We start from the raw sequence: 13,537 nt of genomic DNA, 5'->3' as shown, positions 1-13,537 counted from the left end.
CTCACAAAAGGGGAAAGGGTGGACGGAGGGGAGCCAATTATTGGACAGGCTGCCTTGATAGTGTAGCTTAACAGCTGGCTTATTGAATGGGAGATGGGAGGGGGCTTTCTGTACATGTGTGTGTGTGTGTGTGTGTATTAGAGAAAAAGAGATGGTGAGGAAGCATAAAGCCTTGGCGGCGTGCCATCCTGGCGAGCACCCCTGGTATCCACGCTCAGTCTGCCTCGTAGCGCGCACTCGCTCTCCCGGGGCACCCAGCTTATCACTGTGTCAACATCTTTATGGGGCTCTAAATATACCGGGATCAATACAAAGTCTTCTGAGACATCCGTCTACTGTATCACGGCAACAAAGATATTTATCTGCTCGGGTCTGCAACGTGCAACTCGGATTTCAACAAGAGTCCTCTAATAGGAACGAAAAGCTGCATCACTTTCAACACTGAATTATTATGAGGTACTTCATGATGCACATACATTAAGAAGAGAAAGACATGACATTTCACTGCTATCATCTAAAATGCTCATTATATTGTTGAATAAATCTAAACTCTCATGTGTGTGTGCTTATTCCAGAGGGGGGGGGGGGCTTAGCTTAGCATTAAGATGTGTGTTGGGACTTAAGTTATGTTTACATGATACCATGAACATTTGTGTGAAATATGTTTCCCTTGATGGGAATAAAAGTATGTAAAAACAAGTCTTATGGGTGCGCTGGTGACGCAGTGGTTAGTGCGCGCGTCCCATGTATGGAGGCCATGGTCCTCTAAAGCGGGCGTCCCCAGGTTCGAATCCCACCTGTGGCTCCTTTCCCGCATGTCATTCCCTACTCTCTCTCTCTCCCTGATTTCCAACTCTACCCACTGTCCTATCTCTCCATTAAATGCACAAAAAGCCCAAAATAGATCTTAAAAAAACAAGAAAAAAAGAAAAAAAAGTCTTATGACTGGCGCTGGAGTCAGGGAGCTGTTAGCTTAGCTTAGCATAAAGACGCAGGTGAGAACGGATAGTCTGCCTATATCCATTTCTCAAAAAACAACCAACACCTCTCGATCTTAGCTGTACCTTTTTTTTTTGTTCAATCTCACATCTTTGTCTTAGAAAACAAAATCTTCTTTTTATCAACTTTTGACACAATCGGGTTTGCCAGCTTTGGTATCATGTCTGCACAGATACTGAATCCACGACCTCTGAGTTCATTTGGCAACCCATTCCGCAGCTCAAGATGCTGCACAAGACAGTCAGAAAAGCTTCGATCACATTACCTGTGTGCACACGGTAGTGGGTTTCCAGCTGGTGCTTGAGGCTGAACTTCTTCCCACAGCCGTTACATTCATAGGGTTTCTCCCCGGTGTGGATGCGTTTGTGGCCCTTCAGCGTGCTCTCATCTCGGAAGCAGCTCCCGCAGAACTCGCACTCGTATGGATGGTCCCCTGCTGTGATGTGGAGAGAAATAATACAGGTTTACTTCAGATGCAGACAAGAAGCTTTTTAAGAGGAGGATTTAGGGGAGGCTTGAAAAACAACTGAGGCTGTGGGTACGTTTAACGCTGTGAAATTAATCTTTAAATGTCACCAAAGTTGAGTTTTTCCCAACAAACAAACCAGGTAAGCTCTCATCAGCAGTCGGTGTATGGCTGTGTGTATGAATGAAGCTGAGATACCTAAAGGGAGCCACATTGCTGAATGTCTTGTCTGATTATTTGGTGAGTTTATACACAATCCCTGAACAATAGCCGTGATGCTCTAATGGATACCCACTCTATCTAAATGGCTTTAATACCAGCCGACAACTGAACCTGAATCTTTTATCCGTTTTCTAAAAAATCACCTGCATTGTTTGCTTTGTGGGAGCCTGTAATAATTATAGGCTGTCATGGCTGTTCACTGTCCAGGAGATGTGTTATTGACCATGCGCTCAAAGATTTACTATGACCTGACTGATGAACATTTTTTCATTCTGAAAATAAATTTAGATTTTTCTGGTTTTCCTTTTTTATACACAGATTTAACTTGTTCTACTTTGAAATCTGTTTCCCTTTCTGTCTTCTGGAAAGCTTTTTAAAATATCACTAAAAGGGCTTCAGAAATAACACTTTCTTGCCCTTACGTTTCACCAACAATTCGCACGCACGCCAATTTCTCCACTTCCTGGAAATCAACAAGGCAGCTGTAAAAACGTGAAAGTCTCAGCCAATCAACGTCCTCCTCAGCACAGCGCGCCTACAGGAGGCGTCAGAGAGGAGGCAATGCTAATGTAGTGATTGCAGATTATTTACTTTATAGATGCTCTGCTGAGTTGTTTCATGGAGTTCATCTGAATATCCGTTTCTCCCCTTTGTGATGTCACAAACAGCAGCCTGTTTGAGCACAGATTTTCTGAAAGTGGAGCAGGCAAAAGACGGGGAGGATAGACTCTTCTCATACTTAGGGGAGTTTTTAAACAGGCTGGGGACACGTACCTGTGTTAGAGAAATATGGTGAAGTGCATTTTGCACAATATGTGACCTTTAAGATGGACTCAATTTGTCTTTGATACTGCAGACTGCTGTTCACATCCCATCTGTTTCTTCAAATCCTGCTTCCATAAAGAATGACCCGATCGGTCTCTTACATAAATCAAGTTTTTGTAAATTATTCAATCCAGCCTTCATGCAAATGAGAGTTTTAGCTTGCACCTCTTTTTTTAAACTTGTTTTAGAAGTCTTCCACTCTGCTTGTTCATTTACTCTCAAAATGTGAAGGTGACCTTAATCTGTCCTGACTACATCTCCACTCCTAGATCAGCTGTGTGTGTCCAGACATTACCCACCTATCTGAATGGATTACAGTGCTGACTACATAGCTCTGACCGACTCCTCAGGTTAACCCAGTTTATCGTAAACCTGAAACTTGATTTTAGTGGACAAAATGTACAGACTGAGATGCATCTGTGGATATCCAAAGTTGCTTGGATTTCTGTGCTTTTTTTTGCTGTCCTGCTTTTTCAAAAACAGTCTAGATATAAATAAACAAGATTGGGAATAGTAGTTTGAGCAAAGCCTTTAATTAAATGATGCCAACATACAAAGAGTAAGATTGTGTTTTCCTTAATTTGACATCAGATTGTAAAGATATAACTTTTTTGTAATTGTGACTGAAGGGGTTAAAGGAGATTTCAACAGATATATCTTAATACCTTTTAAACTTCAGCAATGTTGTGTTATTTTTTGGTTAAATAAAATAAGAAAGGGAACTAAACTTAAATTTAAGTTGCAGACAAATGTACCTCCATCTTCCTCTCCTGACTTTACTTTACTGTTAGCATACAGTCTGCTTCTCCTTCTGTCTCCCCACGTCTAATCCTCTCACTCTGGGTAAATGTTTTCTCATTTTTTTATGTAGAGTGAACCATATTTTCATCCTGGGACTTATTCCACACACTAGGCTTGCAGTGGATGTACAGTGTGTGGAAAGGAGAATGAAAGCAGGCATCTCGCTCTACACGTTGGGCTGCAGCTCTAATGGCTATTCTGATGTCAGTGATCAGGGATATTATTATTTCCAGCCGTCCAATGACTAATTGTATTGCTGTGTTTGATGAGAAGCTGCTCCTTGCGTCATTTGCGCTCTCCAGTAATGTTGTGGATATTTATTAATGTATTTCAGTCCAGTGCTGCAGGTTTAAGTCACCATCAGTGACCTATGCCTTTCATTATCTGCCTGTCCAAGCAGCAACGTGCCAGCGAATAAATTGCATTTCTCGTTATGTGCTGCTGCCGCTGCCCCACTGTTAAGAGACAATTTCCACTCCGTCCTGCATATTTTATTTAAGATTTTATATGCACATTATACAGTATATGTGTGTTTCTTTGGTTTATTTCAAGGAGGGATGAAATAGCACATTTTGAGGTGTTCTATACTTTCATGGAAGAAAATGTTTTCTATGCTGTGTTGTTGTTGGACGCCTTCACATTAAAGAGAAGCTTTGATGGGGATTGAGGGGTTGCGGGTGAGGGGGGGGAGGGGGAGGGATAAAACCGAGACAGGGATGGAGCAGGGGATGTGGGTGTATATGGCAGTGGGGGCGGGGTGAAAAAAAAATCAATAAAAGTGACAGTCTTTATTTGTCTGCGTGAAGTTATCAGCGGCTCCCGCTGTAAGACATTGTGCTCTTTCTAGCGTTTCAACCACAGCAGAGATCACAATCCATCACGGAGCTCGGTGGGCTCGCACGACGCCGCAGGAATAATAATTGAGCTCAGATTCACCTGACTTTAATTAGGGCCTCGGATCAGACCGGCGAGTGGGATGCTAATACTTACAGGAAGACTATGGAAAGGTTATTTACGCTTAATGTCCTGCTGCTGTGCTAACGTCGGCCGTTAGGAAAAACATCATCAAAAAGCTGCAATTAGCAGGAAAAAGCTCTCTGTTTAATAATTTACCGCTGTATATGCATTTTAAGATTTCCTCCAAAACATGTGCACTTCACATTTTCTTTAAAAACACTTAATCAAATAGACATTATGCCAAAAGGAAAAGTATTTAGATTGGTATCCTTGACATCACCTGTAGATGTAAAAATATTTCACATTATAAAGACTTCATGTCGATCACACTTCATGTTTTGGCTTTATTTCTCAAATGCTCTCGAGAATCAAATTCCACAGATATTCTACGCCCTCTAACTCACTTATCTCCTCTTCTGAGCTTCTTGAAAGCTTCATCTTTATGCTGAAATATTTATCATCAAAGCAAGTATCGACATTCACTTAAATGAAGTATTTGGATTAAATGTCTTCAACTCTGAGTGCTGCCTCTCCAACTCCTTAAAAGAACAAATCAAATAGTATAAAGTGTGAAACTAAGATTCAAAACTGAACTATCTGTGGCACGAACATGTTTGTTCAACTTTGCAGAGTGACAGCCACAACAACTAAATGCATTCCCCGTTAAAGCTCAGTCCAACACAGCTTAAAGAGTAAAAAAAGACAAAACTAAAATGCAGTATTTCTCTATTTCTAGTGTTGTAAACTACGTCTGGTGTCATCTGAAGCATGAAATACCAGAATGCTGCTCTCCAGCTTCTACATCTTGTTTGTGCTCAGGATGCATATCATGTATGTTATCTCCTGCAGCCACTCGGGGACGCCAAAGTGCAAAGATGTTCTGCAGAGCTTTGAATAAATCAAAGACAGGGATTCTATTATCACATTGTGAGGATGTAAAAGGGGCACTGACAGGACTCCATTCTGTCGGGATATTCTCACTGGGTGGGTGGGGGGGGGCTCGCAGAATAATTGCCGCGTGTCCTCTGTCCATCCTGAATCTGACACTATTACTTTCCCTTCTCTCTCTACCTATGTGTCCTCCCTTCTCCCTTTTATTTCCTCCCTCCTCTGTTCTCTCACACATGGCAGGGAGAGCACAGATGAGGACCCAGCATAGTGAGGTGGAACCACAGCACCGTGAGTGGACCCTTGGGTGCCCCCGAGCATCACCACCTGCGTCTCCTGACCACCCCCCTCCCCCCCTCCCTCCCTCTTCCTCCTGCACCATGTCTACATTTACAACCCCCTCTCCTCTTTTGACACCCTAAAGGCCGGCTGCTGAGGGTGCCTGCGCCCGTGGGCACGCTGGGTGTGTTCATTATATACTGTAAGAGCCCGTAAATCACCGGGCGCCATCACCAGAACCGACTCATTCTCTCGCTCTCTTTTAAATTCAATTCATTGCTCTCTATCTCTCTCTCTCTCTCTCTCTCTCTGGCTGTAGTGCTATCAAATACAGCTGCGAACACAAAACACCCCGCCACAGCAGACAGCAAATTGGCTCTGAGTTTAAAAAAAACACACACACAGACACTTACACACAGACAGTGCACAACAACAGAATATTAATGAAGGCCTCGTCTGTGTAGAGGAAGTGTGTGTGTGTGTGTGTGTGTGTGTGTGTGTGTGTGTGTGTGTGTGTGTGCGCGGTGTAAGAGAAGGGGAATGGCACAGCTGGTATGAATGCCTCTGTTAGAAAACCCACTGTGTGTGTTTGCGCGGTATACTTTAGCGTACATGCATGCAATAGAGATGTATAAGCGAAATAAAGAGGGCGACACGGAGCTGATGAGGTGATGAAAACAGCAGGTAGACGCAAGGGAAAAAAATAAGCAGAAAAAAGACGCAGCGAGGGAGAGGAGGGCGAGATGACATGATTAAGATGCTGAAATAAACACCATTAAATCCGCTTTCTCTCCCTCGTCCTAAATGGTGATCCAGTGTCAGAGCGGCGGCGGCGAGGCTGCGTTCGCCAGATAAGGTGGCAGACAGGTAAAATGAAGCACACTTAATGAATGTCTATAAAAGTGCTTTTTTGCTGCTTTGCTGCCGTCGCTTGATACACACACAGCGGTGATTCCGACCAATAACAGGAGGTGTATCTAGAAAGCTTTCTGTGTGTGCATGGAGCTGCCACACTCTGTCCATTAACATTACGGCTGAATACCTGGAGTTGAGATGTGTGGTGTTTACAGGGAGGATTTTTGTCCAAGCTGACTCTTGTTTCTTGGGGGGGAAAACATGCAGAGAATTGTGACTTTTTCCATAGGTGTGTGTGTGTGTGTGTGTGTGTGTGTGTGTGTTCAAGGGTATTAAAATACTGTATACATCATCCTACAAACCTCAATTATACAACCTGAGCACCTCAATATTCTGACCTTGGAATGATGTTACCCGATACCTAAACAACTTTCAAGCTCCAGTGATTCTCCCATGTATGATTAATGCTACCAAGGTTGCTTTAATTCCATCACTTAGCGATAAACTACCATCACGTCTAAGTGTCAATGAAGCCGAGCACCAACAAAAGACCTTATGATGGCTCAACAGGTGGCTGAATCAAACATTAACGCCTTCATAACAACACCAGACTGTAGAGCAGTATTCAACAGGTGGAGCATCAAACGCATAGAATAAATACATAAAAGTAAAGTAGTCATTCAAGAACAACAGTATAGGGATATATCTGAGTGAGGAAAGCATCTAAAATCACTGAGGAACATCCAGAGCTAAGGATCCATGAAGAAGGCAGCGCATGTCTCAGATCTCTCGCTTTTAAAATCCAGAAAACAACAAAGAGAGAGCAACAAGGGAAGATCGAAAAATATAAAGAATAAGAGTTTAAGTCAGCCAGAATTAAATTAATAATACGATCAGTGAATTTAAGGTTTTATTTTGGGGGATTTTTATGCCTTTATGTAGAGAAAGGACCGTGGATGGAGTCAGAAATCAGGGAGAGAGAGTGGGGAGTGACCCACAGGTAGGACCCGAACCCGGGCTGCCCGTCTGGAGGGCTTTAGCCTCCGTACATGGGGCATGCACACTAACCACTGGAGTAGACGCCATCGTCCCCAGATTCAGTGATTTAGATTGTTGGTCAAATGTTCTTTGAGGAAACGTATGAGAGGAGTTTAATTACTGAAACTAAAACAAGTTTTCCACATTAGGACTGTAAGGGTGTATTTTGCACTGCACTCACTGGCAGACTGTGAATGACTTAAGTGGTGACAGAATATGACTAACAAGAAAAGATTGTTTTGGTTAACCGTCTAAACGCTCCGTCTGCAGTCAGTGTCCTCGTGCTATAAGAGGAGAAACGCTCAGAATGGATGAAAACGTTGTATTGGCTCATTTGAATCACCTTCAATTATAACTCTACACTCAATGCAATAAACTTCATGAGCAGCAGTAAAGAAGGGCTTCTGCAGCCCTGGGTTTTACCTCGCAGGATACAGAATATCAGACAGGCCAGGTCGCTGAGTGGTGGAGATTGTTGTGGGTGAAAATGAGCAGAACTATTAGGTACTGAAAATATAAAACCCCTAACTGAATCTTTATTTTGAAGAATCGAAAATGACACCTTGCATTTTACATGCATAGATGGACATTTTGAATTTGAAATAAATACAAATTGAGCGGAATTCAATGTTAAATGAAGATGTCTCTGCTGGTTCTCCGTCGTCCAGGTCACGGTCAATCGAAGCTTGCTCCAATAGGCAACTTCTCAAGATTTCTTAAGCCTGAAGATCTTAAAGACGTGTCACCTCTCCTCCGAAGGCTTCTTCATTTCTAAACTAAACTGGATGGAGGTCGGAGCTAGTTCTAGCTTCGATGTGAAATAAAGTCATTGATTTTGCTTTGGATTACAATATAGACTATTTTAGATTGAAGAGTCTCAGCTTCATACTGCAATTAAACCTACACCTTTGGAATTGACGCTTAAATGAAGGAATAATTGAAGGGGATATAATTAGGGGATAACCTGAGCAGTTAGGCTGCATGCAGGACTGTAACAAAAACAATCACATTGATTTGGATACTGTCAGATGACATCATAAATATCCTTACAAGTCTGATTCTCAGGTGTAAAAACTCGGACTGTTTTTGAACACGACTCTTGACTTGTTACTCAGCATATTTCTGACTAAGATTATTAACATCAAAGTGTAAAAGCAGAGGAGGGTAAATTAGGACCTATTTCTGGTGCCTGTAATGGCTGTGTGAGTTGCTGACTTTATAATCCCCTAACAAAAGGCTGCACATCATATTTAAACGATTGCTTTCGTGGCGGGGCTCATTGTGATTTAACGCACGCCCGCAGCGGGATGAGGTTCAAAGTGGCGCGAGGCTGCAGAGTCTCATCTGCGGCTCAGGGAGACGAGGCTGAGGTGACATTTGCGTCGCCCGGGTGGGCAGGTGGATCAGGGACGCTTGCTTGTGTCCTCTCCAATGTCGGCAAGATAGAGCAGATGTGTGCTTCCCTGCTACTGTACAGGCGGCTCAAGCAGCTCCATTCCCCCCCCCCCCCACACCCCCCTCACCTCCACCTCCCCCCTCAGGCCTCTACCACCATCACACACTAATGGTGTATTCGCCTGACTTGTAAATAGGGCCGACTGCTCTCATCTCACAGCCTTTCGTTTCAAATATTTATCCGTGCGCTGGTGAGCTAAATCGGCTCTGACAGTGAGACTGTTATTTAAGGTCGCAGACAGGCGGCTGGGTGAGAGAGAGAGGGAGAAAAAAAAAAAAAAGCATCCATCCCTCGCCCGCTGAAATGGGATTCATTTCCATGTGTTCATATTCTGTCATGGGTTTTTTTTTCTCTCTTCTTTTTCACTCTCAATAGCCACATCCGTCAGACTACCTCTGCTCCCTCTGCTACAAACAATGTATTAGTATCCCGGCCTCGCCTCAGCAGAGAGCCGGCGCTGAGAGAATTACTAGTGGACTGAAGGAAAAAACAACTGGAAAAAAAAAAAACATCCAGCACTGTAAATAAGCTCGGTCTGACTGCTGCAGAATTCATTCTGCGCTGACCTGGATTAATGCTGTTTATTCAGCTGAGCTTGAGCAGCAATGTAACTGGGTTGGCATAACATAAATTCACTCCCATTTCCTCAAAATAAAACACGGCTTTAGACTTTGTACTTTACTGTAAGCTATATTTACCCAAGACGCTCCTTGTTGTGAGTCAGAGACTGATGTTTTTTTTTTATGCCAAAATTTTACAAAACAACATTTTTTTTATCCTGTTGAGATTCTGGATGCAGATTTGTGAGGAGGAAAATAGTCAATGACAATTTGGGCTCAACATTTGAGTACAAATTTAGACTTTCTGTGCAAGAAGAGAGTGAAAACTTGGATATTTTCATGAGGACATGTAATTTAGGTTTCAAATATATGTCTAATAATATGAGAATCCAAAGTCCCCTCATCATTTGAATCCACCTCTCTCAGGTAAAATGAACCTTTTCCCCCCTCAAGTGAGAACCAGTGCTACGCCTGACTTACATGTTATGTTGAAAACACATGAACTTAAGCTGTTCTATTAAATTAAGTTCAACTTACTGGTGCAAATATACTGATGCACAATTAACGCGAGCCTTTAGGCCTCCAAAAAACACACAATGAAGGCATCATGGAAAACAAAAAGTTAACATGCTTCAGCACAGGGCCTCATTATCAAGGCGAAAACTAGGACGGCTACACCTTAAGGCTTTTATCACGTCACCGTTAATGTTCCTAAATACACAAAAAAAAGATGACATTTATTGTAATGCTACAATTTAACTACAACAAAGTGAATCGGAGCTGAGATTTTTGGACCCCAGGCAGATTGTAACTCGCCTGGCTATTATGGAATATACTAATAATACACTGACAGTCATATTATTGAGACTGTTTTCAAGCACAGGTCAGAGGTCATATGCAGAGCTCAAACAGCATGTATTAATGCTTTTTGTTCTTCTGTTTTGTTAGCACAAACCCAGTCTGTGGCATCACGCAGCATTCATGATCCAGACATTTATTCTCTAACTGTTTTAAAAATGATTTGAGTGATTAAAAATGTCTGAAACATATTTTTTCCAAATGACACTGATCCCCGTGACCCGACACTCTAAAGTTTCTTTTTATTTGGTGACCAACCCTCAATGTCAGTACGGATCCTTTCTGCACCGTCTGCCATGCTCTGTTAGCAGGAGAAGGACATTCAAGTGCGATATATTTTCTGAATTAAAAGGGACACATATGGTGATGCAAGTTCTCTGCAAACTCTTTTTTTAAAGCGAGAGCAACACGAGTTGAGTAATTTCCTGGCCAGAGATGCAGCTGCAGCACTTGGTGCACCTGAGGCTCTGATGCAAAAATGGCTTGGACCAGGGGACATGAATTATTGGAAGAGGGGAACTCATTGTAATGTTTCAGGCTTAAAACTTTAGAACTTTATTTTTATGGTACTGTCGGATCGTTACACTGTTTATCATTCATTGTGGACGGTTTTGGTAATGATAATCACCGTTGAAGGTGGCTGATCTAGAGGGCTCATGATGTGAGGATATCTGGTTTTTCTAACCCTCACCTGGTCTATAGACTGGATAGTGACTTCCACTCTATTGAGGCCGTGAGTGGCTGGCATAAGAACTACTGCCCTCACGTGTAAAACAAAGCCTCATGACATGGTTTGGACATCTCATTATGACATTTAATTACGATTACGGGTTACGATGACCATCTAATCTGCAATGCTACTCAAGTTTGCAGCCATAACCAGAACCTTGAGTAGGTGCTAGAAATGAAAGGTTTGCAGCTGAAGCCAATGGTAAAAGCTTTACAAGGTGTTCAGGCATAATGCTATTCTAAACCTGCCAACCATACCCATCATCAATGCGCTGTTTTAAAGCATATTATCAATACATAAAGTTATATCAGAGACTATACATATAACCTTATAGTGTGTGCTTTCTGCAGCAACAGCAAAGTAGCATCACAGAGTATAAAGAGAGGACATCTTGGAGAATTAACCTGGAGAAAGGAGAATAGGTGACCGACAAAACGATTGGCAAAGGATCTAAAGCTAAAGATCTCGTTGCTTTCTCATGAAGTCAAACAGGCGATACGTTTTGACAGCATAGGAAGAAAAAAACAAAGCTGCAACATAAAGGGAAGACAGCAAAATTACAAGGTTCTCTTCGGCTGTAAAATCTGTTTTCTCCTTGTTATGGTGCTACACAGACAGAGTGAGTTGTTTTTACTACAGACAGCATGGCTGTCTATCGCTGTTGTATTCTCCACTGACCTAACCTTACTTAACCATCCTGCTCTTGTTCTCTGAAATGAGGTTTACTGTCAACTGTGTGCATAAATCCATGCAAATGCAGCATACAGACCTAGAGCATCCTCCCTGCTCTTACTGAACGTCCTGTTTAATCTGTACAACCCTTGAAATGGTCCTCACAGTGACATCCCTATAGGCGCTTCATTGATGGATAAACTTCAGGTTTTACCTTACACATTACAGACTGGAGTGCGACCACTGACCTGTGTGAGAGCGTAGGTGACGTTTGAGTGCAGTATGGCTGGGGAAGGTCCGGTTGCATTCGCTACAAATGTAGCTGCGAACCCCAGCGTGGACCTCCATGTGCTGCTGCAGAGCCGTCTGGGTCTGGAAACGCTTCCCGCAGAGCAGGCAGAAGATGGCCATGTCTGAGCCTGCAGAGACAAAAAAAAAAAAAAGATACAAGCATTAGAGTTGATGGAAGCTCATGTCAATTGTGTTTTTAAAGTTGTTACAATGTGTTCAAATATGAGGAATTAATCAACTTAACTACAGTTTCTGCATGCATGCAATAGTTATACTCCTGTATATGCAACAGGTGTTGTATCACAGGCTCAGATATATAACAATTTACTAACTGTTCCTGCAGGGGCTTACATGCTGTATTTATAGGATTAAAGGTGCACAAAATACTCGTGTTTCAGAGCGGGTGTGTAGAGCGATAAAGATCTCCTATGCAATACTTCAATCGAATCTTGACTCCAGCGAGCACTGTGCATTTTTTTCTTCTCCAGCAGAGATAAAGAGCGCACAGTTGCGAGCACACAAACATTAAAAAAAATCACAAACAGAAGAGACACACACACACAGACACACACTCTGTTTGCACGCTCCCTTGAACACACTCCCTTCACACTTTTTCAATTACCAGGCTGGGGGAAAACTCTGGGGAAGGACTGAGTGTTTGGAGCTCAGTTTCTATTTCATCAGTCAATAACACATCTTTGGGGCAAAGCTGACACTAATTTAAAAATCTATGAAGAGCAGCCCGCCTCATGTTCATAACCACTGAAGGAGGAGGAGGGCCCACGACAGCCTCCGCGCCAGATCAATCACTGTCTCTCGGCTGCTCTGCGCTGCCGAAGACGAGGGATGGAGGGAGGACGCAGCGCTGGAGGATGATGATAGGAGGAGAGGGAGGTAGAGGAGCAGCAGGTAGAGATAGCAGATCCAGTTTGGAGTAGAGGAACGCGGTGCACAAACAGAGGGAGGGGAATAAAAATCTCATTTTGATGCAATTTGGAGAAGAGACATAAATATCGACAAACCTTCACTATCTGACTTTAGCTCCATCTCTGTGTGGTTGTTTTTTTTTTGTTGTTGTACAGGAGAGAAAGCAGGTGAGTGTGAGTGAAGAGTTTCATCAGATACTTGTTGAACACTCATGGCTGAAAACCTGAGATACTAATCTGTCACTGTACAGGTGAGTATACTGCCTAATCTGTTGTTGTCCTATCAACCTTTTCTCGAGACTCCACATCAGGGCAGATTTGACGGTTTTACACAAGAAATTATTATCTGCAGATTTCGGTTTAGAAGGCCTGCTATACTGTAATTGACCGGTCTATGCAGATGTATTTAATCTGATAGTGATTTGCTCGGCCGTAATGAGTTGAGTTTGAGTTTTTTTTTAATATTGGACTGCTGAACAGAGACAGGATATGTAGTGAGGAGAGAGTGGGGGATGACATGCAGCAAAGAGCCGAGGTCGGATTCAAACCCACAGCCGCTGCGTTGAGGACTTGTACTGTCACTGTACATGGGGCGCACAACATAACCGCTAGGCTATCAGCTCCCTTTTGGTGAGAACAATTGTCTGTAGGTCTATTCTGTTGGGATCTTATCAATAAAATCAATAAAAATGATTTCCGATGGGGGGACTCCGT

The 13,537-nt window shown here is 42.8% G+C and overlaps 1 protein-coding gene across 1 annotated transcript in view; it reads right to left on the bottom strand.

Annotated features, from left to right (window-relative positions):
• The window catches only part of zbtb16a (zinc finger and BTB domain containing 16a), a 166,017-nt gene that overhangs the window by 11,166 nt on the left and 141,314 nt on the right, over nucleotides 1-13,537 (bottom strand). The window contains exons 5-6 of the mRNA XM_065962935.1: nucleotides 11,855-12,025; nucleotides 1,265-1,435 (exon numbers count right to left, since the gene is read on the bottom strand). Coding sequence (XP_065819007.1) covers nucleotides 1,265-1,435; nucleotides 11,855-12,025 — 342 coding nt within the window. The remainder of the gene's footprint in view (nucleotides 1-1,264; nucleotides 1,436-11,854; nucleotides 12,026-13,537) is intronic.

Source organism: Labrus bergylta, chromosome 14 (assembly GCF_963930695.1).
Source record: "Labrus bergylta chromosome 14, fLabBer1.1, whole genome shotgun sequence".
NCBI lineage: Eukaryota > Metazoa > Chordata > Actinopteri > Labriformes > Labridae > Labrus > Labrus bergylta.
The sequence above is the reverse complement of the archived record's forward strand: the minus strand, read 5'-3'. Positions and strand labels throughout refer to the sequence as shown.